Consider the following 21,944-nt stretch of genomic DNA (forward strand, 5'->3'; position numbering starts at 1 on the left):
TAGGGGACCATTATTCCTTACTGCACTAGGTAAAGAACTTGGGAGGAGTCCTTCTTGTAGTCAGAAATGTTAGAGGAGGAAGGGCTGTGTGGTAAATATTGTGCATGGGCTTTATCACATTTAATCCTCACAGCCGCCTGTATTCCTTTTACAGAATGTTAACTCCCATGGTCATGGCTAGTAATTAGCAGAGCTTAAATTTGAACCCAGATCTCTTGCTCCAGTATCTGAACTACTCGTCTAATTCTGCTTCTAGGAATATTACCTAATTCTTTCAACTCGGTAATCTAAGTATTTTTAGTCGCAGTTTACAAATGAGCAAAACTGAAGCTCAGAAAGCTTTATGCAAAAGTAAGTTACGGATATAGGTTTGTCTGATGTAGATAAGGTGGATGGGCAAATTACATTCTTGGTCACTAAAAGCTATAAGTCAAATAGATTTCTCCTTTTCTTTGTGAATTTGATTTTGGGGTTTGGGAGTTTAGGTGAATTTTTTGAATCGTTAATTTTTGTGTGTAGATCTTTGAAGACTGGGTTGGTATTTCATTTTTCCCCTGTAGAACTCACAATGCCATATAGGAATACAATGTTCCAAAAGTATTTGCGGGTACTTGAATATTTTAACTAAAAAAGAGATAATAAATTACAGAAAAAGGGCTGGGGAGGCAGAGAAGAGCACCACAACTAAATCATTATCTCCTTTCCTTCATTTCTTATTTAAATATCTCAAGCAGATATATTCCTCAGAGAGAAGTCTCTTCATCAGAAAAACTTTCTCTGACCACGTTTTTAAATTACACATCCTTGGGGCTGGGGCTGTAGCTCAGTGGGAGAGGACTTGCCTAGCATGTGTGAGGCACTGGGTTCAATCCTCAGCACCACATAAAAGTAAATAAATAAATAAAGGTATTCTGTCCATCTACAACTAAAAAAATATTTTAAAATAAATATCCTTCCCTTATACCATTATTTTCTATCACAGCAATTTATTTATTTCCTTTCTGAGACTAATGACAATTCATAATTATTTAATGCTAGTACCTGTGTATAGCCTTTTTTCCTGCATAGATAGCCCTTGGTGGCAAAGACCACATGGTATTCATTCATGTACTCAGAATACAATTTCTGCCACACAGCAGGTGCTGGTATTTATGAAAGAAGACAAAAGCAGCAAATAGTGCTTACTTTCAAAAGAGCAGTGTTTTTCACATTTGGTTAAAAGGAAAAACTGTCACAAATGCCTAGGGCTTATGAAACATTTTTATTGTAATATCGAATGTATGTCCACATGAAACTAGATCTAAACTCAAGCATATTGCTCTTTGACAACCATAAAAACAAGTAGTTTTACAAATTAAATTGATCAAAACTACAAAATTAAGAAATTCAAATTAACACTATTCTAATGCAAAGTTTCTCAACCTGCATTATTGACATTTTTGGACTGGATAATTCTTTATTGTAGGGGGTTGTCCTGTGTACTGTAGGATGTTAATTAGTATCTATAGCTTACTCACACTAGATATCAGTAGCATCCCCCCAATTGTGACAACCAAAAATGTCTCCAGACATTGCCAAATGTCCCATTTGCTGTATGCTTGGAAGATGTACTTTTCATATATTAGCTTATTTAATTCTCACAATTATTATCTTCACTTATAGGTGTGAAAATTGTCCCTGACTGAAAAACACAGTTTTGAGCCAGGTGTGGTGGCACATGCCTATAATTTCAGTGGCTTGAGAGGCTGAGGCAGGAGGATTGTGGGTTTGAAGTCAGCCTCAGCAACTTAGCAAAGCTGTAAGCAAACTAGTGAGACACTGTCTCAAAAACAAAAAGGGCTAGGGATGTAGCTCAGTGGTTAAGTGACCTTGGGTTCAATCACTGGTACCAAAACAAACAAAAACACAGATCTGATATGACATATAATATTATTTTTCTGAAACTAAATTAGCAACACTGAGTTTAAAAGAATGGCTTAACTACAGATCTGGCTCTATATTTTCTATTTTTACTTCAATAATTCTAATGTATAGAATGCCAGTTAATACGAGTATTTATACAAAATTATTTCAGAAGCCTCAAGATATCATTTGGTGTTTCAGAATAATTAGACCTTAAACTTTTCTACAACTGCCAACAAGAAATGCTCAAATGCCAGTTATAATGGGGATATCACTTGATAACTGGATAGAGAAGTGTTGTTAGTAATTTAAAAATTGCTTATATGTATTGAGCACTTGCTGTATGCTTGGCATATGTGCTTTTCATATATTAGCTTATTTAATTCTCACAATTATTATTTTCACTTATAGGTGTGAAAATTGAAGCACAGAGAGGTGTGGTCGCTTACCTAAACTTTCAAGCAAATAAGAGGAGGCTCAGGGATTTAAACCCAAGCAGTCTCCAAAGATCAGATTGTTAAGCACTATGTCAGGCTACCTCGTAAATTTGTAACTTGAAGATATGATTAATGTTGTGTCATTAAAATCTATATTAAATAGATTCCTAACGAAATCATTGTGGCTCAGTGACAAAGGTTCTTTGCCTGTTTATTACTATCATATAAAGATGGCATCCATAAAGTACAATACTCACAATATGAACATGTAATATGCCAAGTTGTTTTGAAGTAATAACTGAATGGTTTTGTTCATTCTTTTATGTCTGAATGTTAACACACTGCCTGGGATAAAGTAGGTGTTCATTAAAAGTTGGTTGATTCTCCAGGAAATATATACAAATGGCCAACACACATATGAAAAGATGCTTAGAAAAATACAAATCAAAACCACAATGAAACACTGTTTCACATACTTTTGGATGGTTACAACTAAAAAAATAATAATAATAATAGAAAATAAATCTTGGTGAGATTGTGGAGAAATTAATACTCTTGTGCATTGTTGGTGGGAATGTGAAATAGTACAGCCACTGTAAAAATTTAATAGCAATTCCTAAAAAAAAGAAGCATAGAATTACCATTATGACCAGCAATTCCACTTCTGGGAATATACCCAAAAGAAATAAAAGCAAGGTCTCAAAAGATATTTTTATATCCATGTTCATAAAGCATTATTCACAATACCAAAAGTTAGAAACAATTCATGTGTCCATCACCAGATGAATGAATAAACAAAATGTGTTTTATATATATATATATATATATACATACATACACACACACACACACACACACACACACACACACAGTGTAAAGGAAGGAACTCTGACATATTTTACTTCATAGATGAACCTTGAGGACATTATACTAAGTGAAATAAACCAGTTCTGAAAGAACAAATATATGATTCTACTTATATGAGGCAATAATGTATCATATTATTCTAGAGACAGGGTAGAGTGGTGATTGCCAGGGGTTGGAGGCAGAAGAAGGAGTTAGTGTATAATGGGTACAGAGTTTCAGTTAGGAGAAATGAAGAAGTTATGGAGCTGGATGGTGGTGATGGTTGCACAACAGTGTGAATGTGTTTAATGCCATTGAATTCTGTGCTTAAATATGGTTAAAACAATAGGCTTTGTGTATTTTGCCACACTTTAAAAATGTGGTTGAACAAATATATTTCACTACTTTTTTATTATATTATTATTTTAAGTTGTAGATGGACACAGTACTTTTATTTTATTTACATATGTTTATTTGGTGCTGAGAATTGAACCCAGTACCTCACCTGTACTGGGCATGTGCTCTACCACTTAGCCACTACTGTAGCCCATCCACTACTTTAAATTTGAATTGCTGTGAAACTTTTATACAGCTAGGTTATAATTTGTCCTTCATTTAAATTAAAAATAGAAATGCAAATATAAATAAATTTATATGGCCAGTTACAAGGTACTTTTACAAATTATAGTGTATTTACATTAATTTTAGAGATTTAATGCAATGAAAACAAAATTTAAAATTTTATAGAGAATTTGTAGATCCTAAGAATATGTCTGCAGACCCTTGTTTGAGCAATATTGCTAAGAGACTTTGTTGGAACCAAGTCAAAAACCCTCACATTCTATAGATTATCCTCTGAAGATTGCATACGAAATAGGTAATAGTGGCTGCCTCTGGGGAGGTTGACTTATCTTTAATGTACACTGTTTACCATATGTTAACCTATTTGAGAAGCAAGTAGGTCAGAACAGGGAATACCACCTTTGAAGTGGTTTGGAAATACCTTTCAGAATTTACCAAACTTAAGTGGGCATCTTAAGGAAAATAACAAGAAAGGAAAAGATAAGATAGTATGAAACATTATAAGCACCCCCAAAATATGGGGCAGTGGCCAGCAGGCATCAGTGTTTTTGTCAATGTCCCTCTTCTTGCAGGTGTCCCAGGACTTTCCATTTCTCCACCCCAGTGAGACCAGCGTCTTGAATCGACTCTGCCGGCTTGGCACAGACTATATTCGCTTTACTGAGTTCATTGAACAGTACACAGGCCATGTGCAGCAACAGGTGGGATTCTGATCTCAGGATGTAAACCTGTAGAGGGTAGAAACTGTCAGGCTTTCAGTGAATTCATTGGTGATTCGTGTGAAATAAATTAAGAATTTCTCATCACTGAAAATAAGAGAAGGCAAGGTTGCCAGTTGTTTTTTTTTTTTTTTTTTTTAATATTTATTTTATAGTTTTTTCAGCAGACACAACATCTTTATTTGTATGTGGTGCTGAGGATTGAACCCGGGCTGCACGCATGCCAGGCGAGCGCGCTACCGCTTGAGCCACATCCCCAACCAGCCAGTTGTTTTTTGTATATGACGCTTAAAAGAAAAGACGGTATCCTCAGCTTGGCACCGTGGTGCAAACCTGTAATCCCGGCAGCTTGGGAGGCTAAAACAGGAGGATCGCATGTTCAAAGCCAGCCTCAGCAACAGCGAGGGGCTAAGCAACTGAGTGAGACCCTCACTCCAAATAAAGTATAAAACAGGGCTGGGGATGTGGCCCAGTGGTCAGGTGCCCCTGAGTTCAATCCCCTATACTCCCGATCTCCACAAAAAAAAAAAAAAAAAAAAAAGCCTATCTTCTATTAATGTGACTACTTGAATTTTATTGTCCATGATATATGAATTCCTATTTCCTCAAATTTTAAAGAAACCTATAGTAACTTACTTTTTTTTCTTAAAAAAAAATAAATATATTTTCCTTTTCATTTTGTGGTAAGTGAAGATATTCAGTGTTCTGCAATGAAAATTGGCTGGTTGCCAGATTTGAGCTGTTTTCCTGTCTGGGCTATTCTTAGGGTGGCTGTAAGGATTTATCTTTAGGAACTGCTAGTATACTTTACAGCATCCTCTAGCTACAATGTGTTTTCTAACCCTCATTCCAAGCTTCCTATCACACTTGTTGCTGATTTTTGCTATGTGACCTACCACCACTAGTGTCTGATCACCCAAGTCAGTATGTAGCCAGAGAGACGATTGTCCATCATAACCTCTTACAAATGTTCACCACAGTTCCCCACATAAAAACTATACAAGATGCTCCTACAAAACAAAAACAAACAAACAAAAAACCCTTGGAAGTTTCCTGAAAGATAAGCTATATTTGTATTATTACCCCTTGATGAGTGTCTCATGACCACCCAGCCATGTTGACTCTCAGATTTATGTTCTTGATGAATTGCCAAGCCAGGCAAGAGAAGATATGTTGGGAGGAAGATTGAGGTCATTTTATTCATTCAGTAAATATTTACCCTCTGTTCAAAGAACTGTGAGAAGCTGAGATACAAAGATGAGTAAAGTATGGTTCCTAGCTTTATGAAGTTCATGGTCTAGTGAGGACGACATCTAAATAAAAGTATAGTTCACTAAGTAGGATGTTACGAAAGCAACAAGGTGGAACTGTTAATTCCCAAGAGAGAGTTAGAAAGGGCTTTGCAGAGGAGATGTGCTTGAACTGGGTCCTGCAGAAAGAGTAGGTGTTTGTCAGAAAGATGAGGCACACAGACAGAAGTAGAGTACAAATCCAAATCTGTAGTGGTAAGAGAGAAGCAAAGCACATCTGGTGAACCATGGAAATGAGAATGCACAGCTGGAAGCAGTGAAAGATAATTGTGGAGAAATGGGTCAAGGCCAGAATGCAGAAGTTATTGTGTGCCATGTAGAGGAATTTGGATATTATTCTGGGGCAATAGAAAGCCACCAAAGAGATTTAAGCTGGGGATGATAAGGCCAAAATTGATTTATGGAAAAATCTCCACTGACTTTATAGAGTACTGCTGGTTGGTTGTGACATCTGGGACTGCTTGGAAAATTAAAATACCACATTTTAAAAGGTTAGTGCTCAAAATATCTTCTGCTGGGTGTTCCTCTCTGAAGTATTCCTTTGATTTGTAATTATTTAAGTGAAAACAATACCACTAATAAAGGACAATGTCTTCCTCAAGTTCCAGGGCCTGAGCTAAGAAGTTGACTTTTCTTTGTTTGGTTTCAGGACCACCACCCATCTCAGCAGGGACCAGGTGGGCTACATGGAATCTATCTGAGAGCCTTCTGCACAGGGCTGGATTCAGTTCTGCAGCCTTATCGCCAAGCACTGCTTGATTTGGAACAAGAGGTGAGGAAGTGGAGATGTAGGAAGCAATGCTTCTGGGACAGCAGATTGGAGCATAGTCTCAAATCGAAGATGTTCTTTGATAAGGTCAGGTAGTTAAAACTGAGCTATTTGTGGTTGGAGGGTACAGTGTTCTCTCTTTGATCATGCCCAAAACATGATCAAAGTGGCTTAGGAATCATGGCAAAGGTTCCTGAGTGAGCTCTGTAGCGTAGAATTAACACTAAGCCCATTTTCAGATTCTTTTCTAGTTTTATACATGAAATTGATTCAAGATGTTTTTTGTGAAGCCCTAATACAGTAGTTTTTTACTTGTTTTTAATTGCAGTTCCTGGCTGACCCGCATCTCTCCATATCACATGTCAATTACTCCTTAGATCAGGTATGCGTCCATGTAACAAAATGCCTTGGAATCTGTTGACATTATTAAAATAATCTTATTTATACCACTCTTTTGAGAATGTTTTTCCTTATAGTACCAGAGTCCAGCATTTTATATTTTGTGCATTTTGTATTCTTTACTACATCAGAACTGCTTAAAGAGTTCCAAATTTAGTTAATAATTAATGTCTCATGTTAATGTTCTCATTGAATTCAATATTAAAAATTATGCCAGCCTCAGAAATAGATACTACTTCTTCCTGTTTACATCCTATCCCCAAATCAAATTGCCTTAGTATATATTAACTCTTGACTGTTCTGTGGTATTGTCATTTGTCTTAACTTGAACTATTTAGAAAAAAAGCATTTCCTGAGTTGATTCTTTTCCCTCTGCATTTGATTAACTACCTTTAATTATTCTCTACTTTGCAGTTCCAACTACTTTTTCCCTCTGTGATGGTTGTAGTAGAGCAAATTAAAAGTCAAAAGGTGAGAACTTTCCTTTTTGCTTTTGCTCTGGCAAACACCAAGGAAATATTAATAATCAAGGTTGCCTTACATTCTTTTTGGTGAAAAATATACTAGTTCTTAGTAGTTTTTTACTTGTTAGTTTACTCATTCAACCGAATCTTCTTGTATATCATGCTAAGTGTCAGAAATATAAAAATAAGGCATGGCCTTATTTTTAAGCACCACCTGGTTCAGAAAACAGACAAATGTTAATAGATAGATCCAGGAATGTTCATGGGGCAAGGTAAAAATGCTATGAATAGTTGGAGGTGAAAGCAATTTACATTAAGGGTATAGAACTGTTGAGTCTGGGTCTTGAGGAGAAGCAGAAAGTTAATTCTTAGAAAGAAGGTGATAGATGTATGGTTAAGGTGCTGGCAGTTTTCTGAGAATTATGAAATCACTGGGTAAAATACAGATGTTTATTAAACTATGCCTATTCTTGTCCCAAGTTTTCATGATATTCATTGAAAAGTTAAGAGTTCCCAATGTCAAGGAGAATACTCTTTCTTGGCAGAGTTAACAACTTGTATTAGTCAGCTTTGCATTCCTGTGACCAAAATACCTGACAAGAACAACTTAGAGAAGATGTTGTGTACTTTGGGTTCGCAGTTTCACAGTCCATGGTCAGCCAGCTCCATTGCTGTGGGCCTAAGGTGAGGTCAAAGCATCATGGCAGAAGGATATGATAGAGGAAGGCTGTTCAACTCATGGCAGCTCAGAAGCAGAGAGTCAGAGAAGAACCAGGCAAAAAATATACTGTAAGGCCACGCCTCCAGGAACCTGTTTCCTATAGCCATGCCCTGCCTGCCTATAATTACCACCCAGTAGTCCATTCAGATTATTATGCATCAAATGGATTAATTCATTGATGAGGTTATAGATCTTATCATCTAATCATTTCACCTGTGGACATTCCTGCATTGCTTAGCACATGAGCATTATGGGGGATACCTCACAGCCAAACCATAACAACTCTGAAGAATGAGTTGCTTTGAGATTTCATATTAAAAGAAGAGTCTACTCTGCTGTTTACAGTCCGTAATTGGACCAAATAGACAAGGAGAATAAACATGTTAAGCTCAAGTTTACATGTTTTTAAGCTCTCATATTTATGCGTTAGCATATTAAAAATGTTCACCTAAGGCCAGGGTTGTGGCTCAGTGGTTAAAGCGCTTACCTAGCATGTGTGAGGCACTGGGTTTGATCCCCAGCATCACATAACAACAAAATAAAGGTATTGTGTCCATCTACAACTAAAGAGATATTAAAAAAAAAAAATGTTCACCTTGCTGAATGTAACTAGTTACATAATTAATTTGCCACATTGCTGTGTTAATTTTGCTCTGTGAATATAGAAACTTTCATGCTCTGCCTACAAAACCAGTAGGGAGGCTTTCTGTGGCCCATCAAAGCTGACTGCTCTCATCAAATTACAATGTCCAGCTTTTATTGTGCACTTGCTCTATGTTAGATATTTGTAGCAGGTACTGTACTAAATGCTTTACATACATTATCACATTCAATCCTCTAAAGGGTTAAGTATGTTAAAGAATGCTCAGAGTCACACAGATGCAAGTAAGTTGTAGGGCTGGGATATAAACTCAGGTCTATCTGACTGCAAAGACTATGCTATAAAATACTAATCTACTTCCCAAAAATGAGGTTCCCAATGAACCTTCTAGTTTAGTGGAGTTAATGGTGAAAGTACAGTATTCCCAGACTGCACATCTAAGTTTACTTTTTCCAGCTTCCATTGGCTATAGGAAAGAGAGTGGAAAACGAATGAAAGAATTACAGATGGATGAATCTTCCTTCCTGCCAGAAAGGTGATAGAGAAACTAATGTGCTAAGTAAGGCTCTACAGAGTTTAAAAAAAAAAGAAATACGTGTGGTCAAAAGCACAGGCTGAGGCAGAGAATGAGGACTGATCACAATAGGCATGAGAGGGGCTTCTTTTTAAGTGATGAAATATTATAGAACATCGTGATGGTTGCACAATGCTATAAATTACTAAAAGCTGTTAAATGATACACATAATATGATTTAATTTTATGATATATAAACTACACAATAAAATATAAATATTTTATATATAAAATAAATTATACAATAAAATATATGAATATTTTATATATAAAATAAAAAATCTAGGTGGTACATACCTTTTATCCAAGCAACTCAGGAGAGTGAGGCAGGAGGATCTTAAGTTCAAGGACAGCCTAGGCAATTTAGTGGACCCTGTCTCAAACATTAAAAAAGGGCTGGGGATGTAGCTAAATGGTAGAGCATTTGCCTAGCATATATGAAGCTTTGGGTTCAATTCCCAGGAACTAATGCACACACCCCCACACACACCCACACACACACACAGCCTAAAGTACACAAAGGCAGTGAATTTTAGGGGGAGTATATATCTCACAAGTGTTCTGAATTGGGTCTTATCCTGAAATAAAAAACTTTCCATGATTTTGGAATTCTGACTGAAAATGATTCTGGTTTCTTTAGTGCATTTGTTCTCAAATTTCACTGCACCTAAGAATCACCTTGAGGGGGCAAGGGAGGGGGCTCAGTAGTAAAGTGCTTCCCTAGCATGTGTGAGGCCCTGAGTTCAATCCCCAGCACTACCAAAAAAAAAAAAAAAAAGATGCAGATTGCTGAGTTCTTTCCTTGCAATTTGCATTGCTGCCTATCTATACATTATGTGGATGGTGCTTGGGGGGGAGGAGCCCATCTTTGACAACTCCTGTCAGAAATCTTGTGAGATAGTTTATCCACATTTTCTACTCTAGTGTACCCACTTGGTTGAGTATAGAATATGAATTGATATTGCTTGAACTGTTTGAATCCAGATTGACAAATCTGTATTTTCCTCAGATTCATGGTTGTCAAATCCTAGAAACAGTCTACAAACACAGCTGTGGAGGGTTACCTCCTGTTCGAAGTGCACTAGAAAAGTAAGTGATGGATTAATTGAGGTTGGGGATAGCGGGGGAGGTCAAATAACTTGAGTTCTCTTGTATTTTGTTTTCAGGTCTTCTCAGGTTTCCCTCAGGGTAGAGTTTTGACCAGGATAGAAAATCCTATAAGCAGAGGAGCCCATGTAATCCTTATGGTGGTTCAGGATCATCTGCAAAGAGAGGCTTATAAAATAAAGTATCAAAGCCAGGGTTAACTGCCAAGATGACCTTGAGGCAATCTTTTTTAATTTTTGGATCTCATTATCCTTGCAGGATTCTCATTACATGTGCCAGATACTGCTTATGATGCTTAAATATGCATATGTGTAGCCAGTATTGTGTTAAAATACTTTGTAATCCCACAGTGTCATAAACATATGCAAGGTTGTCATTATCAGGAAATTAGAAAATTACCAGAAGAAAAATTAAATAAAGATATATTCTCTTGATAGACTATAAAGCCATTAAGATTATAAGCACCATAGTAACATGTAAAAAAACTTCATATGATACTTACTGAAAGATGAAACAAAATTGTATTTGTTTTAATAATTACAATTGTATAAAAATTAATGTTGAGTATTATTAGAGGTTATTTTTTGGATCTTTTCACTCTCCTCTTCCTCATTTTTAAAAGACGGTATGGAAGGGTATGATGGTTCATACCTCTAACCTTAGAGACTTGGGAGACTGAGGCAAGAGAATTGCAAATTGAGGCCAGCCTCAGCCACTTAGCAAAACCTTATCTCAAAAAATAAAAAGGGCTGGAGATGTAGCTCAGTGATAAAATGCCCCTGGGTTCAGTTCCCAGTACTACAAAAAAATAAATAAATATTAAAAATTAAAAATGGATAATAGGGCATTATGTAAAAATGTGGATGTGTAACCGATGTGATTCTGCAATCTGTATTTGGGGTAAAAATGAGAGTTCATAATCCACTTGAATCTAATGTATGAAATATGATATGTCAGAAACTTTGTAATATTTTGAACAACCAATAAAAAAAATTAAAAATGGAGTGTAGCATTAATTGTAGTAGATGATCTATAAGACTCTTTGCAACTCTTCCCCCCATCCGCCCCAAAACCATACAGGGGATTGAACTCCGGGCCTCACACTTGCTAGGCAAGCACTCTATCATTGAGCTACATTCCCAGCCCCTTCATAACTCTTTTTTTTTTTTTTTTTTTTTTTGCTACTGGAGATTAAACCTAGCGACACTTAACCATTGAGCCACATTCCCAACCCTTTTTTATATTTTATTTAGAATCAGGGTCTCATTGAGTTGCTTAGGGTCTTGCTAAGTTGCTAAGGCTGGCTTTGAACTTGCAATCCTGTCGGAATCCCAGGTGCTACAATCCTCATTTTCTACTGTATTTTACCCATTTGGTTGAGTATAGAATAGGAGTTGATATAAAGTGTTATCCTGTATCTGGAGCCAATGGGATTATAGGTGTGTACCACTATACCTGGCTCACATCTCTTAATCTACACAACTCTTGAAACACTGAACAAGTAAACCCTCAGCAGAGCAGGAAACTTTCCAAAACATGCAATGGGGACTGAATCCTCTATTATGTATTCAGAATATAAAATCTCATGTAAATAATATTGATACATGTATTTGATATATATTTTGAAAGATCAAATTTTATAGATGTTCATAAATGTAAATGGTTTTCAATTTGACTTTTTAAAAAGAGACAGTCTATTGAGTTAGTATACTAAAAATAGTAGGCTTGAGTTCCTGTAGTTTTTTTGTTTTTGTTTTCTTGTACCAGAAATTGAACCCAGGAGCACTTAACCACTTAGCCACATTCCCAGCCCTTCTTATTTTTTATTTTGAGACAAGGTCTCACTAAGTTGCTTAGGACCTCACCAAATTATTGAGGCTGGCTTTGAACTTGAGATCCTCATCCTACCAAACTGCTGGGATTATAGGTATGCACCACTGTGCCCAGCTCCTGTTTCTTTTTCTTCCCAACTTTTGAAAAATTTCAAACCTGCAAAAAAGTTGAAAGAATATTACAGTGAAACACTTGTACATTCTTTAGTTTTACCAGTTGTTAACATTTTGCCACATTTATTTTTTTCTAGTTCCCTTTTGGGTATGTGTGAAATACACACATGCCCTAATTTTTAAAATTTAATCATTAGGACATAGTTGCAGATGCCTTAACACTTAACCATAAAACTTCATCTTGTATTTCTAGAAAAAGCATTCTCTTATTTAACCTTAGTACCATATTACACCTAAGAAAGCTAACATTGGTTCCATAATACAATATCTAGAATATATCCACATTTCTCCAGTTGTTCCTAAAAGTCCATTACAACTGTACTGTTTTTGCAGTTCAAGTTCCAATCAGTTTTCACACTGCATTTGGTTGTCATGTCTTTTTTAGTCTCCTTTAATTTGGAATGATCCCCCTTGCCTTTTGTTGTTGTCTATGATAATGACTTTTTATAAGAGCCCTTACCAGTTGTCTACAGAATGTTCCACAATCTAGATTTATCTGATTCTTTCTTCATGATTAGATTCAGGTTAAATATTTTTGGCAAGAAAACAACATAGGTGATAGCATTTCTCATTCCATCATACCAGAAAGCACAGAAAGTAAATTTAGCCCATCACTGCTGTTGTGAAGTTTGATCAGGTCTCTTGTCCATCAGATCTCTCCACTATAGAAGTTTCTTTTCCCCTTTGTAATTAATCTGTTATCTGGTGGGTAATCCATTGAGACTATCTCAATATTCTATTTTTTAACAATCTTTCCATATTTTATTTTCATTTCTGCATTTTGTCAGATAATGCATTTTCATATATTACTGGAACTAACATTGAATCTTCTTTTTCTATGTAATTTCAACAAAAAGAAAAATAAATTTAATACTGTGTTAGCTAAAAAGAGACTCCATTAAGTCCATTTCAACTTAATGAGATTCAACAGTTTTGAAACTTTACACAAAGAAAGGAAAGAGAATGTTCCTCTCCCAAAAGAGTATCACAATATTTATGTAACCTTTTCAACTTCAGAATGTAGACTGCAACTATGGAAATTTAATTACTTAGTTCATCCATAAATAATTAAATTAAAATAGCACAATTATTTTTAACTTAATTTGTTATTTCCCCCTATGACTCACCAAACCCTCAGGCCTCTCTTTATCCTGTAGCATGGCTTCTGAGGTGCTGGTTCAAGTCATATTCTTTAAGTAGACCACTAAAGCTTTTGCTCTCCTCTCTCCTCAGAATCCTGGCTGTGTGTCATGGGGTCATGTATAAACAGCTCTCAGCGTGGATGCTACATGGACTCCTACTGGACCAGCATGAAGAGTTCTTTATCAAACAGGGTCCATCTTCTGGTAATACAAATGCCCAGTCAGAAGAGGATGAGGAGGATCTGGGCATTGGGGGATTGACAGGAAAACAACTGAGAGAACTCCAGGACTTGGTGAGAGCACAGCAAGAAGCCCAGCGTACTCCTGCCAGGAGTCAGAAAAGTCTGCAACTAAATCATCTTTTGCTGATTCCTCTTCAGAGATCATAGTCTGAGCACTTTCCCTAAATTCTTTAGGTGTAAACATTGCTTTCTCTTAACTATTATGAGAGAAGAAAATAGAAAATATGATTGCAAGGTTCTGGGGATATAGCCCAGTGGTATAGCACTTGCCTGCCATGTAAAAGGCTGTGGGTTTGATCCCCAGCACCAGAAAAAAAGAAAATTTAATTGTGAGATTCTTTTTGCTTCCCCTTTTACCATTGTATGCATTTAAGAGGTAATAAGTCTCATCTCTACAAATAATAGCTTCCCTGTAGCTTTTCAAAATGCCTTTTGGAGTTTTGATTAGACTTCTCAAAGTCCTGTATTGCCCATATTCATCCATCCAGCCATCCGTTTATACTGTTACAACATTTTATTGAATGCCTGTTACGTACTAGACATGATTCTGGATGTCATGCCTACATAGACAAAATGTAATCCTTGTCCTTAACCCATTATGTCCCATCATCCTATATATAGTATACCTATAAAAATTTAAATTGAGGAATCTCATAGGCGTCCTATAAAATTTTATTTTTTTATAGGTGTTCTCTAGAATGGTGGTACATAATGGGTTAATGGACTTATAGTTTAGTGAAAAGTGAAGAAAAGTAGACCATTGGTATTATAGTATACCAGGGATTCTGAAAAAGAATAAAAATAGACATTCTTGGAAGATGTCTTGGAGTAGAGTTTTGGAGTAACTAGAGAAGGGTTTTCAGTGGAATGTTATGTCTGAATTGCAAAGGACTTGGGAGGCAGGTTACGCTATATCCAGGCAGAGTAAATGATTCATGTAAAGGTACAGATCCTGTTTAAGACATGGCTTGTTTGGGGAACCATTAGTGATTCAGTTGAAATGGTCAAAGCCTAAAGTAATATATGTTAGAGATGGTGGTCAGGGAGAGGGCAGGTGGCAATTGATAAGACTATAAAGTAGTATATATAGAAGGTCCCTGAAGGAGCCCTTGAAGAACTTTAGGCAAGACAGTAACATGATCAGACTTTTTGATCACTGAATGCTGTGTGGGAAATCAATTTTTAAAAATCAGTATTGTAGGCAGGTAGATTCATTAGGAGAATGTTGGGAATACTTAGAGAAAAAGTATAGTGCCCTAAACCAAGGGCGGTAACAATGAATACAGAGAAAAGTAGATAGGTCTGGGAGATGTTTGGGAGGTAGAACCAGTAGGTCTTAGCATTTGGTTGGCTGTGGGTTGAGGGAAGAATCAAGGATGATTTCTGCCTTCAGCATCCAATTGAGTGTGTTAATAGAGCGTGTGTACTGGTGGTGTTTCGGAAAGATGGTTCTAATTTGGGGCATGTTGGGTTTGAGGAACTTGTGGGAAATGACCAGTGGGCTTAGCCTGAGGCTCATGAGAGCAGTGTAGCTTGTTCTGAATCTAAATACGGAGACATCAACATATAGCTCAGAAGTTAATTTGGGGTGCATGGGTAGCTCTCTGAAATGTACATTTGTCTGTACAATAGATATGTACATTTGTCTGGTAGGTCCATAGATTTTATAATTTCAGAGAGGCCTGTGACCTAAAAAGATTAAAACTGTCCTGATATATCCTGAAGCCACAGAAGATGTGATTATCCCAGAAGAGTGTAGAGCAAGAGAAAAAGAGGGTCTGGGACAAGGCCTGAGGAACTCCAGCAGAGCAGATATGTATATAAGACCTGGAAAAATAAAGACCAGCTTCTTGCATTATACAAGTAAAGAAGCTCATGTACTGCCCAAGTTTTTACATAGTAAATACAGGCAGGGTTAAAAATCCTGATGGTTAGGAAAAAAAAATGGGTTAATGGACTTATAGTTTAGTGGAAAGTGAAGAAAATTAGACCATTGGTATTATAGTATACCAGGGACTCTGAAAAAGAATAAGTATAGACATTCTTGGAAGATGTCTTGGAGTAGAGTATTATTTCCACCATGCCATCCTGCTGCTTGAAAATGAAATATCTTTCTCCAAGAATTATGCAACTTCAGGTTTACATTCTCTGAATATAAACATAAGTATAAATCGCAGGTTGAGAGAGTTACTAGATATTTCCTTGTTCTCCTTTTCATACTTCATCTCTGATAGATTATTTCCTTGATTAGCGCCTGATTGAGGAAGAGAACATGCTGGCACCATCTCTCAAGCAGTTTTCCCTACGGGTGGAGATTTTGCCATCCTACATTCCAGTGAGGGTTGCTGAAAAAATCCTCTTTGTTGGAGAATCTGTCCAGATGTTTGAGAATCAAAATGTGAACCTGACTAGAAAAGGTAGGAATTTCCTTGCCCAGTATGCCACATCCTCAAAGGTACTTCTTGAGTAATATTTTGTGGCCCAAAGAATACCTGGTCAGAAAGAGTGGCTGAAAATACTTGTGGATTGTCATGGCAGCATAGTGCCTGAGAAGTGGGTAAAACTGCTATCTGCTCTGATACACCTTGTCTGTCCTGTCTTCCTTTAACAGTGCCTTCTTATTCCGCAGGATCCATTTTGAAAAACCAGGAGGACACTTTTGCTGCAGAGCTGCATCGACTCAAGCAACAGCCACTTTTCAGTTTGGTGGATTTTGAGCAGGTGGTGGATCGTATTCGCAGTACTGTGGCTGAGGTTTGTCTTTCATCTTATGTTGTTTCAGGAAGAAAATGGATTATTCCCCAGTTTCTTCTTCATGTGCCTAGAGCCTAGCTTGCAGAAACTTGAGAGAATTAATAAGTAGAAAATGAAAACACTTTATTTTTAATAAGGCAGGGTTTTTGTTGTTAATGAGTTGAATAAAGAGGAGGTCTTGGTTTCATTTCTGACAGTCAGCAGTCTGTTTATGTAGTTGGCAGTAACTCCAAGGAATCAAATAATTCTAATTTTAGTGCCTTAAATTTTAGTGTAGGGGGCTTGGGATATAGCTAGTTGGTAGAGTGTTTGCCTCGCATGCACATAGGCCCTGGGTTCAATCTCTAGCACCACAAAAAAGAAAAAAAAAATTTAGTGTAGTTTTATAACATATATTTCAGTTATATATATGATAATCTTCCAAGTAAAGCACAACAAATGTTAGTGAAACTGTCTGGAGCTCAGAATAGGTTAGAGTTCTGTGTTCTTAAGTTTGAATGCCAGTTTAAATTTTAACCAATAAATTTTCAAATGGGCATATGTTGTATGACTTTTAATACTTAGTTCATGGGCATGTGACTAATGTAGATAATGTGAAGTCAGACCTTCAGTCAATTGTTAATGGTTTTCAGCCTTGACTAGACAAATCACCGGGGGAAATTTTAAACCATGCACTTACACCAAGTCCTTTCTTACAAAGCTTTATGATTTGGAGGTCAGGAGGGATAGGTACATTTTGATTTAAAGAAACCATCTGCCAACCAACAGGCAGACTTCTACAGGTGATTCTGAAGCACCAACAGGGCTGAAAAACTACCACTGTGTCTGTACTTGGAGCTTAGCATCAGATTTCTTAAGGCTAGAAGCATAATAACCTATTACAAATGTGGTTTCCTTTTCTGATTACTGTTTCAAAAAATCTTAGGTTTCAAAGACATAGCCATGATGTAGACCCAGAATCACACATTTTAAAATGGCCATGAAATATCATTTCATTTGATGCTTTATGATCTATTATCTAGAATTCATGTTTCTTTCATTAAAATTTCAAGACACTTGCTGGCCTGTCTATAGCCCAAGGCAGGTTCTTGTCTAAAAGGAGCTAGTATCTATAATTCCTTTTTCTTTTTTAGTAAATCTATTTCTGCCCTGTCTTTGTGTATAACTCCTTGGAAAATATAATTAATGGAGAAAAGTAAAATTTTATTGAGTTATAAGAGGTATCCGAATTGTTCTTTTGAAATTTTGAAATAAATACATTGCTAGAAATATTTCCAGGTTTTTTTAAAATATTTTTTTAGTTGTAGTTATCACAATACCTTTATTTTATTTACTTATTTATATGTGGTGCTGAGGATTGAACCCAGGGCCTCGCATGTGCTAGGCAAGCGCTCTACCGCTGAGCCCAACCCTAGCCCCATTTCCAGTTTTTTAAAAATAATAGGCAAAGCATCAAAGCTCAGATTCTTTTGACTCTTTTGAGGTTTCCTAGAACTGTAGATAATAGACTGCTTGGAGAAGTATTATAACAATGATAACATAATAATGAAAACAAATAGTGTGCCCAGAAGGAAAAAGGAAGAGTCTTTCGGATCTTTTCCTGCTTTTTTCAGTTTTTAAAAAGAATACCTACATAGCAGTCTGTTTCTATAAAATTCAAAAGACAGAATTAACCCAGTGCTAGATGTTAGGATAGTACTGGCTCTTCTTTAGTCAATGGAAGGGAGAGAAAGGCTTCTGCGATCTGATAATGTTCAATGTGTTCCATTTCTTGATCTGGGGACTGGTTATAGAAGTGTATTCAGTTGTGAAAATTTCTCATGCTATTAGCTTATGATTTGTGTACTTTTTTGTATCTTAGAATCCTTCAACAAAAGTTTTTAAAAATTCTCTGATACTTAGTAGTTTTTATTTTAATTATATCTTCAGTTGGTTATTGCTTATATAAGTAATAGTATTAAAGCTGGACACAGTGGCACATACTTATAATCCCAGTGACTGGGATGCTGAGGCAGGAGGCTAGTAAGTTTGAGGACTGCCTGGGCACATAGTGAGACCCTGTCTCAAAATAAAATTTAGAAAGGGCTACAACGGTAGCTCAGTGGTAAAGTACCCTGGTTCATCTTGCATTATGTAATAATAATAATTATTATTATTAATAATTTTTGTAAGTTGATAAAACCTGGCAACTTGTTTAACTCTTTTAGTTCTAATAGTTCTGTAAAGGTCGGGCGAACGTCGGAGGAAGAGACCACCAAGAGACTGTCTCATGCAACAGCAAAGGGTTTATTTGGGGTCCAGCATGCTGGGGCTCAGAGCTCACTAGAGCAAAAAGAGATAGAGCAAAGAGCCCTGAGAACAGCTTAAGCAGAGCTTATATACTTTCCTTGGAGAGGGCAGGGAGGGAATTTCATTCTGCAGTTTGGCAGTTGGGGACAGCACATTCTGGGAACAAGATTAGCAAGCAGTTCGCAGTTGGGGACAGCACATTTTGGGAACAAGATTTCAACAGTGTTTTGTTAAGCATACAGAAAAACGGAGTGACAAGTACCTATTTTATTAACCTTTCATTCCCCACTTCTTCTTCTGGCTACTTTTAATCATAAAAGTGATCATTGGGGGGTGTCACATTTTATGTCTGCTAGTGGGGTATATTGTTGTCTGATTACCATAAGTTTAACTTGTCCAATTTGAGCTTGGAGAAAAGAAATTACATGGTTGAGCAAACAAGGTCCTATAGTTAGCAATAATATGAGGATTATTAATGGACCGGCCAGGGCTGATAAAAGTGTAGTTAACCAGGGGGACTGTGTGAACCAAGACTCATACCACCCTTTTTGGGCTTCTTTCTCTAGCTGATGCTCTTCAAGGCGTCTTTTTAATTTGCTCATAGATTTTTTTTACAACTCCAGTAAGGTCGGCATTAAAACAACATTTTTTCCTCAATGCAGCACAAAGGCCCTCCTCTCTCATGAAGAGGAGATCTAACCCTCGCCTGTTCTGTAAAATAACTTCAGAGAAAGAGGTTAAAGATTCCTGCAAAGCTGTGATGGAGGTTTTTAATATCTTTAAGTTTTGATCCATTGCTGTTTCTAATTGGGTCATTTGTTGTGTCCCATGGACCAGGGCAGTGGTTCCTGTCCCCACCCCTGCAGCAACTCCCATTCCTAATAGGATGGCTAAAGTGAGGGATATAGGCTCCCGGCGGAACTGGGTTGTATGCCCCCCTGTTTGATCTTCAAATGAACCTGCGTCATAATAGAGCACTCTGGGAAACATCTGCACCATTACATAATTAATTACATCTGTTGACCATTTTATGAAAACATAAACAATGTTTAAGTATATAGAATTATACTGTTGTAGGGACGGACAAGGCAAGGCATCTAAGATAGCACCAAAGACAGGGAAACAGTCCCATTTGGTTGCAACCGGATTCAGAGGGCATTGTTTCTGTTGTAATCAATTAATCCCCTGAACCCTAAGTTTAGGTAGTTTCAGAATTTTGTACTTAACATGTAAGGGAAGGGGCTCAGAAGTTCACAGTCTACAGAAGTTCACAAAAAGCAGTTTTTGTTTCTGTTTTTTCCTCTGTTCTGGGCAAGTTAACTTTTCAAGGACACCTGGGAGGGGGAGAGCTTTTTCCTCCCTGCCAGCTGTTACCATGGAGTTCAGTTGGTAACATTTTTATCTTAGAAATGTAGCCATCTCTGTGAAGCCCCAGCTCAAGGCCAGAGGCCTTGTTCATATATTTTGTGAAAAACTAGTAAGGGGGTGTCTAGCTTAGGAGTGCTGATTTTTTTTTTTTTTTTAGCCAGTGGCCAAGTAGAACAGGGCAACACGAAAAGAGGAAGTTTATCTACACTGAACTCTTTTATAGGGACTCTTGCTGAAAGTCCTAAAGTCGGCCATGGTGAAAACTTCTGGAAAAGGTCAGTTAAGACTTTTTTGTGGGCCTGGTACAGAGGGGGAAGGCGGGGTTGAGAGCAGCTCCGTGGATCTGAGAATGAGGAAGGAGGGATGTGAAAGAATAATGGGAAAGGGTTTCGGGATTTTCCTAACAACAAAAACTTTCATAGTAGAACAGGTAGAGCAGAGGGGAAGATGGGAGTGAATATCCCAAAAAGCCTGTGAGGGACTTTAAATGTGGGGTTCCAGGGATGACACCTAATGTCGTCTTACGTAGACGAAGTTTCCCACTTGATATTGGTGTGGAGTTCCTTTGTCCCCAGGTTGGTAGGCAGTGGCCAGCTGTTTCCACAGGTATCGCTGAGTTCTTTTAAGAGCTTTAAGTCTGTCAAGCAAGGGGGTGTGAAAGGAATCGTTAGGTCTTAGAGTTGGGGTTAGGTCCCTTACTGGAGGAGGGGCATCATAGAGAATTTCATAGGAGGTGAGGTTACACAAAGAAACAGAGGGAGTATTTCTTGCATGAAACAGTGCATAAGGCAGGAGCATAGTCCAATCTTTTATGCCAGTCTCTAAGCTTAATTTCGTTAAGGTCTCTTTAATGGTTTTATTTATTTTTCTATCTGTCCTGAGCTCTGGGGTCTATAAGCACAATGTAACCTCCAATTAATCCCCAGGGTCCTGGCTAACCCCTGACTTACCTGGGCCACAAACGCCAGTCCATTATCAGACCCTATTACCTTAGGCAGGCCGTATCTTGGAAAAATATCTTCCAGGATTTTTTTGACCACCATTTGCACCGTTTCTTTTTTTGTGGGGAAGGCTTCAATCCATCCTGAAAATGTATCGTCCTGGAGGAAGCTGCTGCCATCAGTGAACCATATGATCTCAGGGTGGGGCAGTGGCTGATCCTTTAAATCCCGTCGTATACTGGTTTATTCTGCCAGTATATGTTGACAGTCATGAGTGACGGGTCCTGATGATTGTTCAGGTAGTAGTGTAGCCAGGATAAGCGGGGCGGGGGGGTCCCAGCGTTATTCTGTCCTTGTCCAGCAGCAGGCTCTGATAGTGTGTTATTCTAGAATTTGATAGCCATCTGTCTGGTGGCTGGCGGATGATGCTCTCTAGGGCATGGGGGGCTATAATGGTTAGCTTCTGCCCCAGCATTAACTTATCAGCATCCTTAATTAGTAGGGCCGCCGCTGCTGTAGCTTTTAGGCAATGGGGCCATCCACTAGCCACTGGGTCCCGCATTTTAGACAAGTAGGCTATAGGCCTTTTTCAGGGTCCTAGAGTCTGAGTGAGCACTCCTCGTGCTATTCTTTTCTTTTCCTCAATGTAGAGAGTAAAGGGTTTTTTTACATCTGGGAGTGCTAAGGCCGGAGCAGATAGCAGCGCCCTTTTGATGTTATCAAAAGTTTGCTGGTGCTCAGGAGCGGGTACAAAGGAGCAGCTAAGGACGC

General features: G+C 37.6%; 1 protein-coding gene across 2 annotated transcripts in view; it reads left to right on the forward strand.

Annotated features, from left to right (window-relative positions):
- The window catches only part of Tubgcp4 (tubulin gamma complex component 4), a 54,338-nt gene that overhangs the window by 1,048 nt on the left and 31,346 nt on the right, over positions 1 to 21,944 (forward strand). For both annotated transcript variants that reach the window (XM_076850669.2, XM_076850670.2), the window contains exons 2-9: positions 4,340 to 4,468; positions 6,446 to 6,568; positions 6,894 to 6,947; positions 7,379 to 7,435; positions 10,334 to 10,413; positions 13,671 to 13,872; positions 16,073 to 16,238; positions 16,451 to 16,575. In XM_076850669.2, coding sequence (XP_076706784.1) covers positions 4,340 to 4,468; positions 6,446 to 6,568; positions 6,894 to 6,947; positions 7,379 to 7,435; positions 10,334 to 10,413; positions 13,671 to 13,872; positions 16,073 to 16,238; positions 16,451 to 16,575 — 936 coding nt within the window. The remainder of the gene's footprint in view (positions 1 to 4,339; positions 4,469 to 6,445; positions 6,569 to 6,893; positions 6,948 to 7,378; positions 7,436 to 10,333; positions 10,414 to 13,670; positions 13,873 to 16,072; positions 16,239 to 16,450; positions 16,576 to 21,944) is intronic.

The sequence above is a fragment of the Callospermophilus lateralis genome, chromosome 3, assembly GCF_048772815.1.
Source record: "Callospermophilus lateralis isolate mCalLat2 chromosome 3, mCalLat2.hap1, whole genome shotgun sequence".
NCBI lineage: Eukaryota > Metazoa > Chordata > Mammalia > Rodentia > Sciuridae > Callospermophilus > Callospermophilus lateralis.